Source organism: Hemitrygon akajei, chromosome 7 (genome assembly GCF_048418815.1).
Source record: "Hemitrygon akajei chromosome 7, sHemAka1.3, whole genome shotgun sequence".
NCBI lineage: Eukaryota > Metazoa > Chordata > Chondrichthyes > Myliobatiformes > Dasyatidae > Hemitrygon > Hemitrygon akajei.
Window position 1 is genome coordinate 51,650,916 of NC_133130.1, and position 22,975 is coordinate 51,673,890.

At 41.0% G+C, this 22,975-nt stretch overlaps 1 protein-coding gene across 2 annotated transcripts in view; it reads right to left on the reverse strand.

Annotated features, from left to right (window-relative positions):
• LOC140730438 (potassium channel subfamily K member 2-like) overlaps positions 1 to 17,859 on the reverse strand; it is a 114,842-nt gene extending 96,983 nt beyond the window's left edge. Inside the window, exons 1-2 of one of the 2 annotated variants that reach the window (XM_073050841.1) lie at positions 17,716 to 17,859; positions 16,619 to 16,929 (exon numbers count right to left, since the gene is read on the reverse strand). In XM_073050841.1, the coding sequence (XP_072906942.1) occupies positions 16,619 to 16,929; position 17,716 (312 nt within the window). In that variant the 5' untranslated portion in view covers positions 17,717 to 17,859. Of the gene's footprint in view, positions 1 to 16,618; positions 16,930 to 17,715 lie in introns of those variants that run through there. The other variant, XM_073050842.1, reaches the window with a different exon arrangement.
• Positions 17,860 to 22,975: the final 5,116 nt, after the last annotated feature.

Below are 22,975 nucleotides of genomic sequence, written 5' to 3' on the forward strand. Positions count from 1 at the left end.
GATAAACTAGTGTTAACTGAAACTTCCACACTCAAGTTTTACAAAGCCCGTCCAGGTCCTTACACCATCCGTGATAAAGTAGCCAGTGACCTAGATTGCATAGAGCTGAAGAAATTCTTTCCAAGCTTGAGTGGAGCCCATAGGCAATGCCAGTGGTCCCAGTAGTCAAGAAGGATGGATCCGTCAGGATCTGTGTTGATTTTAAGGTTACCATCAATCAAGTACTGAAAGTAGATCATCACCCTCTGCCCAGGATAGAGGATATTTTTGCAAACCTTTTCTGGAGGAAAACACTTCAAACTGGACATAGCTGAGGCCTGCCTACAGATGGAGCTACAAGAAGAGTCCCAAGGGTTGCTCACCCTACACACTCACAAAGAACTTTATCAGAATCAGGTTTATTATCACCGGCATGTGACGCGAAATATGTTAAATTAGCAGCAGCTGTTCAATGTAATACATAATCTAGCAGAGAGAATAAACAAGTAAATCAATTATGTATATTGAATTGATTTTTTTTAAATATGCAAAAATAGAAATACTGTATATTAAAAAAAGTGAGGTAGTGTCCAAAGATTCAATGTCCATTTAGGAATTGGATGGCAGAGGGGAAGAAGCTGTTACTGAATCACTGAGTGTGTGCCTTCAGGCTTCTGTACCTCCTACCTGATGGTAACAGTGAGAAAAGGGCATGCCCTGAGTGCTGGAGGTCCTTAAGAATGGACACTGCCTTTCTGAGACACCGCTCCCTGAAGATGTCCTGGGTACTTTCAAGGCTAGTGCCCAAGATGGAGTTGACTAAATTTACAACCTTCTGCAGCTTTTTTCAGTCCTGTGCAGTAGCCCATCCATACCAGACAGTGATGCAGCCTGTCAGAATGTTCTCCACAGTACAACTACAGAAGTTTTTGAGTGTATTTGTTGACATACCAAATCTCTTCAAACTCCTAATGAAGTATAGCCACTGTCTTGCCTTCTTTATAATTACATCGATATGTTGGGACCAGGCTAGATCCTCAAAGATCTTGACACCCAGGAACTTGAAGCTGCTCACTCTCTCCACTTCTGATCCCTCTGTGAGGATTGGTATGTGTTCCTTCATCTTGCCCTTCCTGAAGTCCACAATCAGCTCTTTTGTCTTACTGAGGTTGAGTGCCAGGTTGTTGCTGCAGCACCACTCCACTAGTTGGCATATCTCACTCCTGTATGCCCTCTTGTCACCACCTGAGATTCTACCAACAATGGTTGTATCGTCAGCAAATTTATAGATGGTATTTGAGCTACATCTAGCCACACAGTCATATGTATATAGAGAGTAGAGCAATGGGCTAAGCATACACCCCTGAGGTGCGCCAGTTATTTCTGGAGTAGCATCTGCATCTGCAGTCTGGCAAACAGCTGTGGACCAGGTGCTACAAGGCTGCCCAGGCACCCAGTGATATGTGTTACTATCATTGTTACCAGTGAAGAGGACAGGAATATCTCCAAAATACCAAGAAGATTATGGGCTCAGAGTACAATGCAACAAGTGTAAATTCTTCAAGCCAAGCATCACTTACTCTGGTTACACTATTGACGCACAAGGATTACACAAATTTGCTAAGAAAATTCAAGCAGTGGTGGATGCCCCATGGCCAAGGACGTGTCACAATTGTGTTGCTTTTTAGGATTACTACAACAGGTTCCTGCCAAACCTGGCTGATCTGCTCCATGCCTTTAACTTATTACTACAGATCAGAAAGAAATGACAACAAATAAAGCTGTGTGAGATGACTTTCGAAGAGGCAAAATAAATGGTGATTTCAGACACTATACTCACACATTATGTTACACATCATCCAGAGAAGCTTGCCTGTGACACCTCGCCTTTGGTACAGGTGCAGCCATGTCACATGTTATGAATGATGGAGGTGAATGCCCATAGACCTTGCATCACATCCCCTTGCCTCGGCAGAGAAAATTTACACACTGATGGACTGAAGACCACTCTGTAAATCTGTGTATAATTTCATGGCATTAAACATTTCAATCTGTACTTGTATACCTCATTACTGATCATCCTCATTACCCACGTTTACCCTCATTACTGATCATCAGCTATTAGTGTCCATTTTCATTCCACAGAAGGGTGTTCCACTAACAACAGCAACACGAATGCAGAGATGGGCTCTGTTTCATATAGGACACCATTACAGGATCGAATTGAGGAGGGTAACTCATCATGGATATGCTGATGGATTGGCCCATTTGTCCTTGGAAAAAGGAAATACCTGAAAAAAATTACAAAAGAGGGAACTCCTCTTGACATATTCTCCATAATGCAAATCAAAAGTTTCCCTATTATGACAGAGTTGATCCAAAGGGAAAGCGGAAAAGTCCCCACACTGTCTTAGGTGTACATGGCAACTCAAAATGACAGGAATGTGCAGCAGAAATTCCAGTACTCCCATTTTCACCAATGCCAGAATGAACTTACCCTTGTCAAGAGTTGCCTTATGTGAGCATTGTGAGTTGCTGTACTATCTAATCTGAGAACTACAAAGTTAAAGGATATACATGCCGATCACCTAAGTGTGTTCAAAATGAAGTGTGTGTGTGTGTGTGTGTGTGTGTGTGTGTGTGTGTGTGTGTGTGTGTGTGTGTGTGTGTGTGTGTGTGTGTGTGTGTGTGTGTAAGTAACTTATGGCCAGATTTCTAATGAAGGCATTTCATTGGATTAAATCATTCACAGGGATTAAATTCACAAGTCAATTACAGTTACCCAACAAAATCTGCTACTTGTCATCAATTGTTCATATATTTTGCTTGCAATTGAATTTCCATGCCAATTTGGTTAACTTTAGTATTCCCATACATATTAGTAAAGAAATTATATATAAGAGATTGAATGGAGATATTCAATATTATAAACATAATAACAAGAGATTATGCAGATGCTGGAAATCCAGAGAAACACTCTGTAGGGTGGATGAGGAGAAGATGTTTCTTATAATGGGAGAGTCTTGTACCAGAAGGTACAGCCTCAGAATAGAGGGATTTCCATTTAAAACGAAGGTGAGGAGGAATTTCTTAAGCCACTGAGTGGTGGATCTGTGGAATTTGTTACCACAGGCAGTTGTATAGGACAAGTCATTGGGTATATTTAAGGCAAAGGTGTGGTGAACTTCATATACCTGTCTGGACACGCCCTCCCCCGCTGATTGCTCCTGTGGCTCCTCCCACAGACCCCAGTATAAAGGCGATTGGAGCCACATACCCTTCCTCAGTCTCCAGGATGTCGTGTGATGGTCACTTGCTGCTTGTGCTTGGCTCAATTATCCCCTCCCTGAGCAGCTGCTGCACCTCCGACTGAATGAAGGCCCTGTCCCCCGCGCTGTACCTCCTGCTTTTAGTTGCCACAGGTTTACAGTCGGGGGTCAGGTTGGCGAACAGCGGTGGGGGAGGGATCTTGAGGGTGGAGAGGCTGCAAGTGGTGTCAGTAGCGCAGATGTTGGCATGGTGCTGGGTGGGATGTGCGGGTTGGTGTGTGTGTGTGGTCAGTAGCGGGGTATATGACGAAGTCCCACAAAACTGAGGATTCCTGACAGTGAGTGGTGGGAGGGGCCCGCCATACTCCATTGTCACACTTTTAGGTGGCTCTGGAAGTCCAGCCCCAATAACACAGGCGCGCACAGTTGAGGCATGACCAGTAGCGCAAAGTCCCAATATTCTGTGCCCTGCACCCCCAATGTTGCAACACAACCCCCCCGGATGTCTGTGGAATGCAACCCAGAAGCCATGGTGACCCTCTGGCTTACCGGCCGTGTCACAAGTCCGCAGCATTGCACCATGTCCGGGTGAATAAACCTCTCAGTGCTGCCCATGTCAAACAGGCAGCTAGTCCTGTGCCCCTCCACCAGGATGTCCATCATTGACCTTGCAAGCTGGTGCAGGGCGCTTTGGTCAAGGGTTACGGAGGCCAGAGTTGAACCGCCGTCTTGGTGCCCAGTAAACACCCATGGGTCGGAGGCGGGACGAGGTGGCGCCGACAAAGATGGCCTCCCCCATGTTTCGCACGAGGCGGGCAGGCAAGATGGCAGCAACCAAGATGGCAACCCCCACGCCTCGCACAAGGCACTGCTCGACCCCGCTCATGGTTCAGACTTACAGACCTTGGCGAAATGGCCCTTCTTTCCGCAGCTGGAGCAGGTCGCTTCTCGGGCCAGGCAGCGTTTTTGGGGGTGCTTTTCAAGTCCGCAGAAATAACACTGCGCGGACTCGCAACTGGCAGCAGCCGAGGTCGACTCGCTCGCGGGTGGCGGGGTCTGCAGCATCCACGGAACCGGTGGGGGATCGGGGCGCCTCGCACACGCATGAGGGATCACTGACACTTAGTGGGCTGACACCTCCAGTCAGGCCGGAACCAGCACAACCACCGTCTCCGGTGCAATCACCACCGGCACCTGTGCAATCACAGCCGGTGCTACGTAGATCGCAGCGACAGATTCGACCACCTGATAGACTTAAAACTGTAAATATACTTGTAAGAAATTTCGCCCCATGGGGACTCTCTTTTAAAACAAAAGGGGGGTTGAATGTGGTGAACTACATATACCTGTCTGGACACGCCCCCCCCCCCCCCCCGCTGACTGCTCCTGTGGCTCCTCCCACAGACCCCAGTATAAAGGCGATTGGAGCCACAGACCCTTCCTCAGTCTCCAGGATGTTGTGTGGTGGTCACTTGCTGCTTGTGCTTTCTTCCAGCCAATAAAAGCCTACCTTAACCCACGTCTCAGAGTTATTGATGGTGCATCAAAAGGTTGATAGGTTCTCAATTAGTCAGGACATGAATGATTACAGGGAGAAGGCATGATGGGACTGAGAGGAAATGGTTCAGACATGAAATGGCAGAGCAGACTCCATGGGCCAAATGGCATAATTCTGCTCCTATGTCTTATGGTCTTATCTACAAAGAGGAATAAACAGTCGACATTTTGGGCCAAGACCTTTCATCAGGGCTGGAAAAGAAGGAGAAAGGAGCTAGAACAAAAAGGTAAGGGAAGGGGAAGGAATACAAGCTGGCAGGTAATATGTGAAATCAGGCAAGGTGGAACATTGGTGAGTGCATTGGGATATGAAGCAAGAAGCCCGTAAGTGATTGCTGGTAAAGATAAAGCACAATCAGCTCCCAACCTGCAACTACACCGTATCGGTTATAATTGTGTGATTCTCTTTGGAACAATTGAGTATAACACTGACTATTGCTAAAAAAAAAATGAACAAGATCAACATACACCAAGTCCAGTTCCCTTTTTTATATTTGTTCCCAACAGAGCAAGTACTCAAATTTAAAATTCTCAATTGCAAATTCACTCTTTGACCTCACTTCCTCCTTGTTCGAACCGTACCTCCAAATTTTAGTCTCCAGTACATCCATGTGGTGAACTAGATATACCTGTCTGACTGCTCCTGTGGCTCCTCCCACAGACCCCTGTATAAAGGCGACTGTGGGCTGCTGCTCTCCCTCATTTTCCCCAGGATGTAGTGTTGTTTATTCTTCCAGTCAATAAAAGCCGATATCTCGCTTCCTAAGTCTCAGCGTGAGTTATTGATGGTGCATCAATCCAAAATTCCCTCCATACTCTTGACATACTGTGTTACCTAGGCCTTAAAAATGCAACTTCCTCCCTCAATCCCTCCTGGTCCTTAAAACTCACATTTTGACCAACGAATATCAAAATAAGGGGCCTGATCCACTTAAAAGCAAATAAGTCTGCTTCATTTTGTCAATGTTTACACATCTAATTGGGCAGGAGCACGGGATAATGAAATACAGGCTGAAGTCCACAACTCCAGCTCTGTACTAATTCTGGAATTCCTATAACAATGCCCAATAAGTTAGTCAGACTTCTTCACTTGGAAAGTTAGAGCATACACAAGTCCAGTGAATCCATAAGACCAACTCGAGAAGGTACACTTGTTGAAGAAGGATGTTAACTTATATTTTATTTGATTTAATTCACTTGAATTCAAAATGTTTTAGATGCACGAAAGCATTTAAGTGTTTTAATTTTGTACTAATGAATAATGTTAAGTATTTTAAAGGTGTTTATCATTTTTCAGTATTGCTTGTGTATTTTTAGACGTCAAAGCATTTAATTTAAACCACTGCCAGAAAGCATGGAGCAGGGCCTTACTGTATGCCAAAAGCATCGTGGGTGGTGAAACTCTCACACAAATTTAGAAAGCACTAGCCTCCCAACACAAGTCCATGTTCAACTGCATACCGCAAGAGCATGTCCAAATACTTGCAAACAACTAGTTCTGGTGGCTCCACTGGTTCTTCCATCCAAGCTCCTACCATTGCTCCCTCCTCTGACTGAGTGTCAATTTAGCTGACTGCAATCCAATGAAGAGCCTTATGATATTTCACTATATAAAAAGGTGCTAAATCAGACGAACACTTACCTCATAAATGCATTCTGGCAATTGTATAAACAAAGCTTTAAAAACCCAAATATAGATTTTAAATTTCAAGAACATCAAAATTTATACTCAGAATTTCAATTCAATAACTAAATCATGAACTAGTTCTGCCTTTGTAAACGGTCCATTTTTACTGCTTCGTGGCATACTGGATGTATCTGACAAGTTCCCAGCAGAAATTTTATCTTTTCATTAGAAAAATGATACAATCTCAAACATCAACTATGAGTTTGTATCCATTCATTGTTAAATTAAGGAAACGATAAGACTGCTTGAAAACAGAAAAGCAAGTCTGTAAACTTTCTCAGCTTAGTATCTAATTAATAGTAGAGATCATTTACATAACAGCTATACAAGAACCCTGGTTCATGAATGACATAACTGTTGTGTATTTAATATTTCAGTAATGTTTGAGTAATATTGTAAATATATTGTTTAAGCTTTCTTTATTGTTTGCAGTTCATTACGCGTTATACAGCGCCTATAAAAAATATTCACCACCCCCCCTTGTTTTCATGTTTTATTGTTTTACAACATTGAACCGCAATGGATTTAATTTGGCTTTTTGGACACCGATCAACAGGAAAGACTCTCGTGTCAAAGTGAAAACAAGTTTCTACAAATTGGTCTAAATTTATTACAATTATTAAACACAAAATAATTGATTGCATTATTACTCAACCCCTTCAAGTAAGTATTTAACAAATGCACCTTTGGCAGTAATTACAGCCTTCAGTCTGTATGGAAAGGCCTCTATCACCTTTGCACATCTGGACACTGCAATTTCTCCCCCATCCTTCTTTACAAAACTGTTCAAGCTCTGTCCAATTGCATGGGGATGGTGAGAGAACAGCCCTTCAAGTACAGGCACAAGTTCTCAATTGGATTGAGGTCCGTACTCTGACTTGGCCACTCCAGAACATTAACTTTGTTGTTTTTAAGCCATTCCTGTGTAGCTTTGGCTTTATGCTTGGGGTCATCGTCTTGCTGGAAAACAAATCTTCTCCCAAGTTGCACTTCTTTATCAGATGGCATTTGATTTTCCTCCAGTATTTCCCTGTATTTTGTTACACCCATTTTACCCATTACCTTCACAAGCCTTCCAGGATCTGCTGTAGTGAAGCATCCCCACAGCATGGTGCCATCACCATGCTTCACAGTAGGGTTGGTGTGTTTTTGATGATGTGTGGTGTTTAGCTTTGGTCTGATGGCCATAAAGCTCAATTTTGGATTCATCAGACCATAGAATCTACTTCCAGCTGACTTCAGAGTCTCCCACATGCCTTCTAGCAAACTCTAGCCAAGACTTCAGATGAGTATTTTGCAACAGTGGCTTTCTCTTTGCCATTTTCCTGTAAAGCTGCGTCCGGCTGCTTCACCAGTCAAGAGTTATTCTATATGCAGTCTCTGACACCTCAACAACTGAAGCTTGTAACTCCTCTGGAGTTGTCATAGGTCTCTTCGTGGCTTCCCTTGCTAGTCCCCCTCTTGCACGGTCACTCAGATTTTGAGGACGGGCTGCTGTAGGCAGATTTATAGCTGTGCCTTATTCTTTCCATTTCTTGGTGATTGACTTAACTGTACTCCAAGAGATATTCAGCAACTTAGAATTTTTCTTGTATCCATCTCCTGACCTGTGCTTTACAATAACCCTTTTGCAGAGTTACTTGGAGTGTTCTTTTATCTTCATGATGTAGTTCTTGCCAAGATACTGACTCACCAGCAGTTGGACCTTCCAGATACAGGTGTATTTTTACTACAATCAGTTGAAACACCTTGACTGCTCACAGCTCTCCAAAAACAGATCTTCATTTAATTAATAATGTGACTCCTAAAACCAATTAGCTGCACTAGTGATGATTTAGTGTGTCATATTAAAGGGGATGAATACCTATGCAATCAATTATAATGTGTTTTATATTTGTAATTAATTTAGATCACTTTGTAAATATCTGTTTTTGTTTTGATGCAGAAGAGTTGTTTTCTGTTGATCAGTGTTAAAAAAGCCAAATTAAATCCACCACATTTCAATGTTGTAAATCAATAAAACATGAAAACCTTCAAGGGGAGTGAATGCTTTTTATAATTACTGTTTGTAAAAGTACATGAATGGTATATGTCATCACACCAGCACATCATCATTAGAGGTTTAACTGCTCCAAACAAATCAGCCAAAATGAGCTTTGCTGACATCATTAAAGTAATGCAGGAATATTTAGAACTAAAGCCACTGTTGACTGCAGAATGCCTTGGGGTTCATAAGCAGAATTAAAATGAAGGGGATTTCATTCAATGTACGTTGCTGAATTGAAGATATTGTCTGAGCATTGTCAGTTCAATGATGAGCTTTATGATGCACTGAGAGATTGTTTAGTTTGAGGAATCTTACAAGAAAGCATTCAAAAATTGCTCCCAACTCAAGCGCAACTCACATTAAAAAGAGCAGTTGAAATTGCTATATCATTGGAAACAGCAGACAAAGATGCAGTTCAGTTGCTGTTAGCAATGAAAGAAAGAGTGAACAAAATTGTAGTGTCGAAAACAGAAACCTGACTGGACAAAATTGTGTTTCCACTGTTGCTGGGGCTCACATACATCAGACCAATGCAGATTTAAAGGTGAAACTTACAGAAAATGCAACAAAGTAGGACACATATAAAGAGCACATCAGGAAGACAAAAATGGACTGCACAGAGAAGAGAAAAAGACAGGTCACATTGCAGTTTCAAAAAGAGCACTAATCTACAGGTTGCTGATGAAACACCTGATAATTGGTAAGAGTGACACAGGACTGGATAACCTTGAGATTTACATGAAAACTATCATGAGACAAGCAATATGGCTTACAACAGAAATAACTGAAAAATTAAATGAAATTGAATTGTTTCAGTCATTCCACAGAATGAGTTTGAACACACTGAACTGAAGCCTGCCGATATCCAGTTGAGAATTTATACTCAAAAATATAATATCTATGAAAATGACAATCACAACAGTGAAATACAACAACCAACGAGCCACATTGGGCTTGTATGTGGTAAAAGCAGGAGGGCCAGCATTGTGGGGACGCGAGTGTATGAGATAGCCACATTGATTGGAGAACCATCCATCATTTGCATGCCACATTCCCGCAATAAAGTCAACTGGAAGTGAATTAAGAAATGTACTGGATGATGCCACAGTAGTGTTTCAAGATGGCATTGAAAAACTCAAACATATCAAGAGTAAGAGAGTGTTCAATGAAAATGCCACACCAAAGTTTTACAAAGCCCGTCTGGTTCCTTATACCATCCATGATAAAGTGGCCAGTGAGGTAGAATCCCATGGAGGCTGAAAGAATTCTTTCCAAGGTTGAGTGCAGCCCATGGGCAATGCCAGTGGTCCCAGTAAGGATGGATCTGTCAGATCTGCGGTGATTTTAAAGTCACCATTAACCTGGTACTGAAAGCCGGTCAAAATACCATCTGCCCTGGATAGAGGACATCTTTGCAAACCTTTCTGGAGGAAAGCACTTCAAAGTCGACTTGGCTGAGGCCTACCTACAGGTGCAGATGAAAGAAGAGTCCAAAGTGTTTCTCACCATGGACACTCACAAAGGTCTTTATAAGCTGGAGTAGATTTATTTTTACAGCAGGTTTATTTTTGGAGTAGCATCCACATCTGCACTCTGGGATAAAGCTACATTTGGACCAGGTGCTGCAAGGCTGCCCAGGCACTCAGTATTACCTAGATGACATCATTGTTGCTGGTGCGAATGACAAGAAATAACTCCAAAATCTCAAGAAAGAGTTATAAAGCTAATAAGATTATGGGCTCAGAATACGATGCAACAAGTGTGAATTCTTTGAACCAACTTACTATGGTCTCATTATTGAAGCACAAGGATTACACAAGTGTGTTGAGAAAATTCAAGCAATGATGGATGCCACAAAGCCAAAGGACGTGTCACTGCCACGGTCCTTTTAAGGATTTGTCAATTACTATAACAGGTTCCTGCCAAACCTGGCTACTGTACCCCACCGCTTGAACTCAATATTACAGTTTGGGAAGAAATGGCAATGGACAAGGCAGTGTGAGGTGGCTTTCCAAAAGCTAAATTAAATGGTGGCATCAGACACTGTACTCACATATTATAATCCACATCGTCCAGTGAAGCTTGTCTGTGATGCCTCACCTTACAGTACAGGTGCAGTCATGTCACATGTTACGAGTGATGGAAGTGAATGCCCCATAGCCTTTGTATCACATTCCATTACCGCTGCAGAGAAAAATTACGCACAGATTGGGAGAGAATTCTTGTGTCTGGTTTGCAGTGTGAAACGTTTCAATTCATACTCATATGGGAGAGTGTTCACCTTTATTACTGATCATCAACCACTTGTGCGCATTCTCAAAACACAGAAGCGTGGTCCCTTAACAGCAGCAGCATGAATGTAGAGATGGGCTCTGTTCCTTGGAGGACACAGTTACAGGATTGATTTCAAGAGGACAACTAACCATGGAAATGCTGATGGATGGTCCCATTTACCTTTGCAAAACTCATTTTGATTTTGAGGACACTCTTGTTGATGTGTTCTCCCTAATGCAAATTGAATGTTTCCCTATTACGGCAAAGATGATCCAAAGGGAAACTAGAAAAGACCCCACACTGCCTCCAGTCTACATGGCAATCCAAAATGGCTGGAATGGGCAGCTGAAATCCAAGTTCCCCCATTTTGAGCTAAATTTCAAATCACATATTAACCATATTATTAAGACTGCATTCATACATTGCAAGAATTTGATTTCTTATACCATCTCAAGATGCAGAAAAAATGATACATGCTTTTGGTTTTTGGCTGATTAGATTATTGTAATTCACTGTCTTCACGACTGTGTAAGAAACATATAAATCAGCTGCAGCTTGTTCAAAATGCAGCAGCAAGAATTTTACCCAAAAATAAAAGAAAACCTGAGCACATTCCACCAGTTTTGGCATTATTATACTGGCTGCCTGTGTCCTTTAAGATCAATTTTAAAATACTCTTAATTGTATACAAGCCTCTGAACAATCTAGCTCCTCTGCATATTTTGGAGTGTCTATCCCCTTACGTTCCTGATGTATTCTTACATCTACAAATATTGTTTTGTTTAGTGATGCTAGAGCCAAGCATACAAGAACTGATGATGCGGCCTTTTGTTCTTATGTACCAATAATCTGTAATACTCTACCGACAGATACACCAGGCAGATACTGTGGTTCATTTGAAAACATTTCTAAAAACTACTTTTTTTTTGTATGCTTAATCTTGCACTGTATTAATGCTCCTCATTGGGATTTGGGGTTTTTAATTTTGTAAAATGTTTTGAAAAACTAATTTAAATTTTTTTTATTTTTTTTAACTACTTTTTTTTTTAAATTTGGCTTGTTTATAGGATTACTAAATGCCTGTTGACATTGACTACATTTATATAATTTCGTATATTCGATTACATTTTATTCTATACAATTTAATTTTCTCTTGTATTTTTATGACCATCTTGATTTATCCTTACAATCTTTGTGCCTGCATTTTAAAGTGTCAAAGGTACCATATAAATAACATTTTCTTATTATTAATATCAGCACAGGGATGAACATGCCCTTGATGGAGATTGCCTTATGTGGGGATGGGGTTGGAGAGTTTTTGTACCATCCAAGCTGAGAACTGAAGTGTTGGAGGAGCTACACGTTAGTGATCTGGGCATGATTGAAACAAAAGAACTGGCTTGAAGCTTTGGCTGGTGGTCTGGGATAAAGCAGATCAAGCAGCTTGCCATGCTCTGTTCAGGATGCCAATTAATCTGGAAGAAAGGTATTCAGAGCTGTCAGAACCATTTCCTGCCATTCCGGACTCAACTCCTCCAACCACCATAGAGGAGGCCACCAATCCCAAGATTGTTTCACAGCCACATCTCACCTGCCAAGTAAAGTGACCTGCCTGGTCAGAAAAGATATTATCCCACAACAGCAAGAAAGCCTCCACAGCAATTAAATATTTAGGCCTGAATGGGAGAATCTAAAATTTACTATGCTGTGGATATCTAGATAGTATCACACTGCCACATCTTAATGTGAGCATCTCACTAAAGAACAAAACTAAGACACACATTCTCATCTCCATGTTTTTGCCTTCAATTACTCTTAGAGTTAAAAACATAACAATAAATTACAAAAATCCAATTTTATGCTATTTCTCTGATACATATTAAAGCATTTTTCAAGTTAGTCATAATAATAAAAATCAAAAATAATGTTTCATGGTATTCATTAATAACTGGATACTATACAGTACATTTCATTAGTTTTAGGGTGACTAATGAATTATAGCAAGAATGCAGAATAATATGATATGAGTAACTTTTGAAAACGGACTGTTCGATCTTCCAGAGAAGTTGGCTTCTGAACAGTCCTCTACTGTGGAACTCTTCTGTAACCCATGGACTGCTGGTACTTAAGATGCTGTACTACTTCTGTTAATGTAATATCACTTTAAAAATATTTAGCTTGAGTTGCTCTTCAAGCCAAGATAAAGATCTCACTCTGGAGTAAGTATTGTAAATCATGGTAAGCTGGTCAGCAAGGAAGGGGCACATCCCAAATCATAAAGGTGCACTGGATGCTTTAGCGTACACAGTGATAAAGCCTGATGCAAAACCCACAGTTGCTGGAGTTTCAAACCATTGTGTGAAGTGTTCTCAAAGCAAGCTCAATAGCTTTCCATCCCTGCAGGCAATCAAGAAATAATGGATGGGAACACCAGTTTTGCGAAATGATCAATGGTTAAGTGTAAATGAGTACAAAATTATGACTATTTTGTTTACCAGACAAAGATGGAAGAAACTAATTTCATAATTTTGCTATGTGATTAATTTTGTATCTGTTTCTCTTTGGTAGCAAAACCAACAGTCAGACAGTGATAAAAAGTTCAATGATGCTAAACTTTATGGATCATTCACACAAAATAATCTTCAAAGAACTGCTCTGAGAACCCGGACAGATGGAAGTGCCAGGGCTGGTACCTGCCTTACTATTCTCCACTTGCAGCTCCTTTTCCTGTTACACAAGTACGTATGTATAGCTGTTTCCTCAAGATGGCAAACTTCTGCACCTAAAGTGGCCTAAGGCTAATCTCCTTATCCAGTAAAATTATTGCAATGCTTCTTCTGACTGCACAAGGTGGTCTAGTTTTGCAGGTGGGAGTGAATTGGGGGCAGAGAGTGTCAAGATGAATGAGATAGGATGATTCCAACCTCTGATTCTGGGTGGGTAGAAATAAAATGATTAAATATCTGTTTGCAACTTCTGAAAATTTCAGAGAACTGATTCTATATTTGCTGCATGTCAAAACATACTCAGCAGTAGCCAATTTATCTTTGACAATTTAAAACATCACTTTCCTAACCTTACATCTTTACCTCACTCCTTCCTGGTAAAATGCTGCTAAGCAGCTAACTCTAAGACCAAGCCACCCATGGGCACCACGGTAGACCAGCAGTTAGTGTGACACTATTACAACTCGGACTGTACGAGTTCACAGTTCAATTCTGGTACTGTTCTGTGCGAAGTCCCTTTGGAATGCACGGTTTTCCCAGGGTGCTCCGGTTTCCTCCCACAGTCCTGGGTACTGGGTAGGTTAATTGGTCCTTGTAAATGGTCCCATGATTAGGTTAGGGCTAATCAGGATTGTGGGTTTGCTGGAGCAGTGTGGCTCAAAGGGCCAGGATGGCCTACTCAGCGCAGTATCATAAAAATAAATAAATATGAGAATATCACTAGCAGTTTTAGTGCTCATTTTTTGTTACTTATTCTGTGAAACACTTGAGAAATTACAATGATAAATGCACTATATAAATTCAAGCTTTTATTCTAATAACCTTAGACAAGGCAGAAGTAGTACTGGGTGGACACAGTACACCAACAACATGCAGCATTGAGAGAACAACTGAAAGAGAAAGGGATTTAAAGGGAGGAGGGAAAAGTGAAAAGTTAGTGGCTGAGATAAAGACTAAATGAAAAGGAAGTGGAGAAAGATTAGGAGAAAGAGGACTAAGGGAGAAAAGAGAGAGAGAGAGAAGGGAATGAAGAAGACAAGAATATTTACATCTGCTTTTGCGATGATTACAGTCAGTGCATTTGAGTACGCATAATTTTGGGCAAATAGCTGCACTTGTACATGTTTGATCTACGAAGCAAAGTCTTGCTTCCACTGTCTTGGACCTCCTCACATTCAAACCAAGATGTTCCTCTATCAAGCCCATGTGCGGGTCTACATTATAAGTACACTTTCAATAATCAGAAAGAAAGTCAGCACTTACAGCGAACTGCATCAGCAAAATGACTGAACTTTGCTCAAATTTCATACCTCAGATGTTTCAGCACTGTTGCACCATGAGTAAGGCAAAACACTGTAGAGAATAATTTAGGGATTAAGGTGGTTTGTACATCTTGAAAGAAACCTAGAAGACAACCACTGTCTTCATGGCATAGATTTCATATGACCTAACTAATTCATCCACACAAACCAGTGAGCAGCCTCTTATACTAATCTCACCTCTTGGTCCATAGCCCTCCATGCCTCAACAATTCAAATGCTCATTTACAAAACTTCTTAAAATGCTGTCAACGATCCAATTTCAGCCGCTTTCTCAAATGGTGCATTGCAGGTACTTACCACACATCGGATGAAAAAGCTCCCCTCATATCCACCCTAAATGTCACCCCTCTGCCCTAACTCCTGTAGAGTTACTTGCCTCGGATACGAGGCATGCTTCCTCCAGTCTGCTCCATTTACAACCCTCAGAAGTTTTATATATGCCTCAATCTTAGTCCTTCTTAATTTTCTTTGTTCCAAGGAAAACAGATCAAATTTTTCCAGCCTGTCCTCATAACTGAGCAACTCCATCCCAACCACTTTGTATGGTCATTTTTAACCTGACAAAGCCTTTGACACTTGAGGGCTATGGGTAACCCTGCGTAATTTCTAAAGTAAGTACACGTTCGGCACAGCATTGTGGGCCAAGGGGCTTGTATTGTGCTGTTTCTATGAAAACGGATTTAAAAGAATCCCTAACTGTGCTGTCATGAAAAGCTCATAATTACTCTGTACTTGCTACAAAATGACACACAAACTACAATCCCAGTCTCAATACAAATTGGGATTGTGTCTACGTTCCTACATGTCTTGATATTCCTCACTTCCAACATACTTCCCAAAGGAGTGGACTTAACCTAGTTCATGTCCAAGTTCAACCTATAGCATTCCTGTACCATAACCAAGTTCATCCCATCCTCAGTAATCAATTTACTGTACACTGACAATGCTCCAAAATATCACTGGTTCCTGTACTGATAGGTATAAATACTGTCCTTACACTAAATATCCAGAAGACAAGAGCTGTCTACCAGCTTGCTGCCACATATTGTTATTCCCTGATAATCAGCAGGATCCTGGAAAGTGTGGATCACTTTCCATTTCTCAGGAGCTTTCTCTCAGTAAAGACTGATACCATGGTGAGTTACCTGCAAGACTCCAGCACAGTCTTCACCTGACCAATTACACAGAACTTGCTCCATTGGACAGACCATATTATCTGGACACTCAACTCACCCAAGTTGTACCACAGAGAAAGATTTCCAGAAGATCACAGCAAATGGGTCAGACATCTGCAGTCTCTTTGCTAAAGTGTAACACCGTCACTGACTCCTGGGAATTTCCAGCCCACAACTGCTCACAATGGAGGAGGAGGTTCAAACGAGTTATTGAGGAACGCAGATTCCCCGTGACACCCATTGGAGAAGACCAATCAGAAGCAACAGGTGAACACAACATCCCAAACTATCCACCCACCTGAAGCAGCACTTCCAGCCCCACCTGAGACAAAGTTTGTGAATCCCATCTAGGATTCTTCTGTCACCTCAGAACTGGAAATAAATTAAGGCATCTTCCACCTCCAGATGCTTCCAAAGAAGGCACCAGGAAACTATGCAATGTAGTGCATGTTCATCCGAGAGCTCGAAAGCTCTGTCGCTGTTCAATTATTGCAAGTTTTGTTTACGCTTAGTTCTGCTTATACAGCCTGTCGTGTAAACCATTAATCAATATGGAGGTAATGAGAAAAGGTTTTTTTTTACCTGAATCAATAATTCTAGCTCCAGAGAATTGACACACATGTGCTTTTCCAGAAAATCCAATTTCTGCATAATAATCGCAGTCTTCTGGGAGCTTTCTGTAGGCTGTTCAAGCGCTCGGAACACTGTGGCGCCGATTATCAAATAAAGCACCACAACCAGAAAATATACTGAAGCAGTCTTCCATTTCATCACACTGGGATTCAGGTCGCTGTCATCCCCTGAAGTTAAAACTGTCGGCTTTGCAGAAAAGGACAATCTTGGTTTAGCATTCTGAGTTGCAGATTTGGGGTCTAGTAAATCGGGCGCTGCCACTGGGGAAAAGCAAAGATGAATAAATCCGAGGGGCTCTTTTCACTATCAACCAGATTAAATCGGGCTTATAAATTAACAGTTTTCTATGCTACATCCTTAATTTACCTCATAATTGTAAGTCAAATATGAAATAAATATCCACAGCGGCAAACGTCATAATTCAAAATTGACGGTGCAACTGAATTAGCTTTAAACATATTGAACAGATAAGGAGTCGTAACTGAGGGATATCCCTGTTATAATCATGGATGGACTTCGTCTCAACAATTGTTTGGGGTGTATTTTTCTTTGTTATTAAAAAGAATCTTTACTGCATGCATTCTGACAATGTGGGTCTCACGCAAGTCTCTTTTAAGTTCCTGCCAGAGAAAACGCATGTATTTGAATTCAAATGCCTGAAAATACATCGTGTAATTGTTAAAATAAGTTATTAATCATGACAATAAATATATCATACGTTAATATGAAATCAATGATAAATATGCGTCTTGCGATAAATGCAGAATTAATTACGCTGAGCTCATTAAGAGTACCTTGGTCAGGTATTGTTCATTAGAGATCTCGAACATTTGCGGAGCTCTCAGCTGCGAACAAATGTATCTCCCAAAAAATGTTTCATATCTAGACAGTAGCTTTCCTTTGAAGCCGACTTAAGCATAGCCTAATAAATATGCATCTCAGCAAAACCTTGCTCAGCATTAATTCCAGAATGACAATAGAAACAGACCCTTTTAAAATGTATTTAATAACGTGAAGAGATATTCACGGAGCTGACTGGTACTTACTTCTCGTACGAAGAATTCGCCTTATTTTCTTATATCAGCATTCTTTTGTTTGTCCATTGTCAGGAAAAGAGTCGAACATTTAGGAGTGGGTGTCGTGCCACATGGTTCATACGTGTTCATTCTAGTGGAAATGCACAGCTCTCTCTCTCGCCGAACATCTCACGCGCACACGCTCATATATACTCACACCTCGCTTCATTTAAAGGATCCACGCCCGGTAGAATCATTGTCCCATATCCAGTAGATCGTCGTGCTTTCTTCCGTGAGATTAATCCAAAGAAAAATGCGATGCTGACTGCAACTGGAATGGGAAACAGGCACCGACGAAAATAATTAATTACATGCACTAGCAGTAAACACGATTCGCTATTGAACTTTCTGGATTACAAACATCAAATGACAAAACGGTAGTGATTATTATTTAACTGGCCAATCGATGCTAACCTTTAATAACCTATTCGCAGGATATCTCTTCAAATATTTCTATGCTTCTCTATCATTTTTATGTTCAAAAATTATTTCATTATATACAGACTACAATTGGTAATAACCCATTTATATTCATTGGGAGCCTATAGATGTCTAAGTATTTACAAAACTGACATAGTGCATATGTGCCTTACAGTGAAAACATGAAAATGAAGGCATATGATTGATAAGGACATTTGAAGTTTTCAAATTACCAAGTGTTCAAAAAAAATCTGTTATCGCTTATTAATTTAAGAAGAAACCCATTTTTATTTTAGTTTGTTCCCTTCTACTGCATGTGTGTAGAATCCACATCTGAGTTTTATGTTGCCAGGGAGGTTTGTTTTGTTCTTGCTTAATTAGGACCAATTGCATATAATAAGGAGCTTGTGCTCAAAACATCCGTCAGAATTATAAACAGTCATTGGCTGTGTTAGATCAGAATAAAATAGGAAAAGAAAAATAAACTTCCCAGTCCTAATTTCTCAAGAGTTGCTATTTATATTTTCATAGAGTTTAAGAAAGGTTTTCTTAGAAGTATTTTCACTTTGATAGCAATCTGCTGAAACTAATTCCAGCCATCTCTGAAGTTCGCAAGTTGTTGGTTTATTAAGCAAATAAGCAGATTACAAAACTCTGTTTTGAAGTGTTTTCAGAGATGGTCAATTTTATAACAAACCTTTCACTTATCAAGATGTGTATTTATAAAAAGGAAAAAATGCTGGGACATCACTCCTGTGGGTTGATTAGTTAGTTCCTTGTGACTCTGAAGCAATGACTGCTGCTCATTAGCCAATGTGTTTCATACAATGTTCGAGGAGTTGGTTTTCAAATTCTCTGTTCCATTCTCCAGCAGCAGCTTCTTACACACTTTGATTAGGGACCTCCCGCAATCTATTCACTTCTGCAATTTTCACCTTTATGTTATTGCTTACCTTTCAGTAACTTTACACCTGTAAAATTATTCCTCTTTCTGCGTGGCCATCTTTAAATGCAAATAAAGCATTTGAGGAACAATAACCTAGAAGGGTATTTCATAATTTATATCTTAAATATTATTTCATCTTGAGATAGTTCGATAGTTCTAAGTTCAATAAGTCAAGAAACTTCAGCAATTGCTCAGTGCTGAAGGAGCAGCCATCATCACCTCCAGCAGACCCTGAAGAGTTGGACATTCTTGAATGCATGCTACATACCAATTAACAACTGTAACAAGGCCACTTGCTGTTCAAAGAAATCAGTAATAAATTTATTTCTACAATTACATTATCATCTAGTTTCAACTTCTTACTTTCAGACTGTAGTTCTCTGCAAATGTAGCTGCAGTGGAGATGATACTTCAGAGAGTAATCCTTTAACACTGATGTAACTCCTCTGTCTGCTGCTCAGTCTAGTAACTGACTGGCATCAAGTTTATTTTTTCAGGAATGGCCTTCCAAAATCTTGCAAGATCACACGTGCCGTACACCATAAATCTGCTCCTCCACCAGCTACTAATCCTCCATGGATCTCTCTTCCTTTGTTCACCTTTTCCATTTCTCCTCACCTCTCACCCCATTACATTGTTTGTTGTCCTCCTCCAGTTGGTTCCATCGGCCATCACCCAAGTACCTACCTACCTGGGTTTCTTCTCTCTTGGCCCACCCTTCCTTTCCTCTCGTCCATCTAGTCCCAACTGCCTATCATCCCTCTCTTCTTTGATTCCACATTTCTCCTTCTGTCTCAAACTTTCACTCTCCTTCCTCAGCTGGCTCCATCTGCCCATTTTCTTTATCTGGTTTGTGAAATATCAATAACCCCTTTCCATCAATCTGCCTTCAGCACACTACTACTATACTACGTCAACTCAGGCCTAGGGGGCCGGCGTCGGGCAAATTTCAGCTCACTCCTAACTTGCAATCTGTAATAAGGAAGCATAACAATCAGGAACCAGCTTCCCCCGCATTGCAGTAGTTGCTGTTCCCTTTAGCATGACCAACTAAATATCTATATCTGTCTGATTATGATGTATAATGAATGACCTTGCACTTAACTTTATTGATGTCCCCACTTGTGCTCATTCTCAAAATTTTGTATTTATACATTCCCAGCTACAAAACTTAACGCCGCACCAATTATTGTCAGATCGGAAAGCTTGGCTAGATGACACCATTGTGTCAGTAATGTGAATAATCCTTCACCACTTTCAACTGCTCCATTAGGATTCCACACAAGCCATATCTTCCCCAATCCCCCACACACGCCCCACCCCTTTTTACTTTTCATACAGACTTTTCTTCTCTGGGGCTCCCTGAACAGCCCAGTATCGTCCTCCCACCTCTTCATGTCTCCTGGCACTTTCTCCTGCTACTGGAGAAGGTACCCTAAGCCTCCTCCCTCATCACAATGCAGTTCTGTCAGGTGAGCCAGAGATTCATGTGCACTTCCTCCAATCTGGCCTATTACATTTGATGCTCATGGCTCATCTCCTCCACTTAGGAAATGCCAAGCATAGATTAGATGATCATTTTGTGAAATACCTGCTCTTTGCCCGTAATGGCCATCTTGAGCTTCTTGCTGCATGACACTTTCAGTTCTCCACCCATTCTCACACTTTTCCACCATCATGGTGAGGCCAAACACAAACTAGAATAACAGCACCTCATGTTCCATTTGGGTTGGCTATAGTCGAATAGTATCAACATGGAGTTTCCAGTTTCAAGAAAACCACTCATCTGATTTTCCTTTCCCACTCACACCAGCCAACCCAAGCTCTCTCTCCCTTGGTTTGCCTTTCTTATCTCTAACTTCCTCTGACTGTTGTCCTTCGAATATTTGTTCTATCTATCACATACCAGCCTCTGTCCCAATCCTTCCTATACCCCTTTCCAATTTATCTCCATCTGCCTTTCATTTCTTATCTGTGTCCACCTACCAAACTCTGTCTCTCCTCCTCTACCCCGTCCCACCACTCCGGACCCCCACTATCTCCTATGTATACTAGCTATCCTCTCTCTGACCTGAAGCAGCACCTTAAACTGAAACTTTATCCATTCCTTTCCCTCAAATGATGCTGTTTAGAATCATAGAAAAGTCATAGAAACCAGCCTTTCAGCCCATCTAGTCTGTGCCTAAACATTACTCTGCTTAGTCCAATTGATCTGCACCTAGACAGTAGCCCATCCATGTACCTACCAAATTTTTTTTTAATGTTGAAATTGATACTGCAACTACCACATGAGCTGGCAGATCGTTTCACACTCTCTCAACACCCTCTGAGTGAAGAAGTTTCCCACATGTTCCTTTTAAAAATTTCACCTTTCATCCTTAACCCATGACCTCTAGTTGTAGCTTCACCCTAACTCAGTGGAAAAAGCCAGCTTGCCTTTACCCTATTGAACTCCTCACAATTTTGTATAGAAAATAAAGTCTTAACCTATTCTCCCTATAACTCAGGTCCTCAAGTCCTGGCAAAATCCTTGTAAGTTTTTTCTGCACTCTTTCAAACTTATTTACATGTTTCCTGTAGGTAGATGACCAAAACTGCACATAGTACTCCAAATTAGGCCTCACCAAAGTCTTATTCAACTTCAATATAACATCCCATCTCCTGTACTTAATACGTTTGTACATTGATTTTTGAAGGCAATGTGCCATTTTCATTCCTATGACCCTATCTACCTGTGACACCATTTTCAAGTAATTGTGGATCTGTATTTCCAGATCCCTTGGTTCTACCACACTTTCAGTGCTCTACCACTCACTGTGTAAGAGCTACCCTGGTAGGTTCTCCCAAAGTGCAACACCCACACATCCCTGCATTAAATTCCATCTGTCATTTTATAGGCCATTTTTCCTGCTGGTACAGATCCCGCTGCAAGCTTTGATAGTCTTCCTCACTGTCTACCATACCCCCAGTCTTGGTGTCATCCACAAATTTGCTGATCCAGATTACTACGTTACCATCCAGATCATTGATATAAATGACAAACAGCAATGGACCCAGCACCAATCCCTATTGCATACCACTAGTTACAGGTCTCCAGTCAGAGAGGCAACCATTTACTACCACTCCATGACTTATTCCACAAAGCCTATGTTTAATCCAATTTACTACTTTATCTTGAATGCCAAGCAAATTATCTTCTTGACCAACCACCCATGCAGGACCTTGTCGGCGGACTTGCTAAATTCCATGTAGACAGTACCCAGTGCTTTGCCTTCATCAACTTCCCTGGTACCTTCCTTGAAAAGTTCTGTAAGATTCATTTGACATGACTTACCACACATAAGGCCATGTTGACTATCCCTGTTAATCACTACCTGTCTATGCAAATACTTATATATCTGGTCCCTTAGAATACCTTCCAATAACTTTCCCACTACTGATGTCAGGCTCACCAACCTATAATTTCCCAACTTATTCTATGAGCATTTCTTAAACAATTGTACAACATAAGTTATCTTCCAATCTGGATGTTTTAAACATCTCTGCTAGGGCCCCTGCAGTTTCTACACTAGTTACCCGCAGAATCTGAGGGAACACTTTGTCAGGCCCTGGGGACTTTTCCACCCTAATTTGTCTCAAGACGGTAAACACTTTCTCCTCTGTAATCTGTTTGACCTGCTCAGTTCCACCAGCAGTTTGTCTTTTGCTTTAGATCTCAGCATCTGCAATCTCTCATGTCTCTAAATAATAAATATTGTTAGTAGGAGATGCCAGGCATAAATCCTACTGGAACGGTGTCAGCTGCCTTTTCCCATCTTATTTACCTGTTTCTTTCACTTCATGAATTTTACTCCAAGTAAGTTT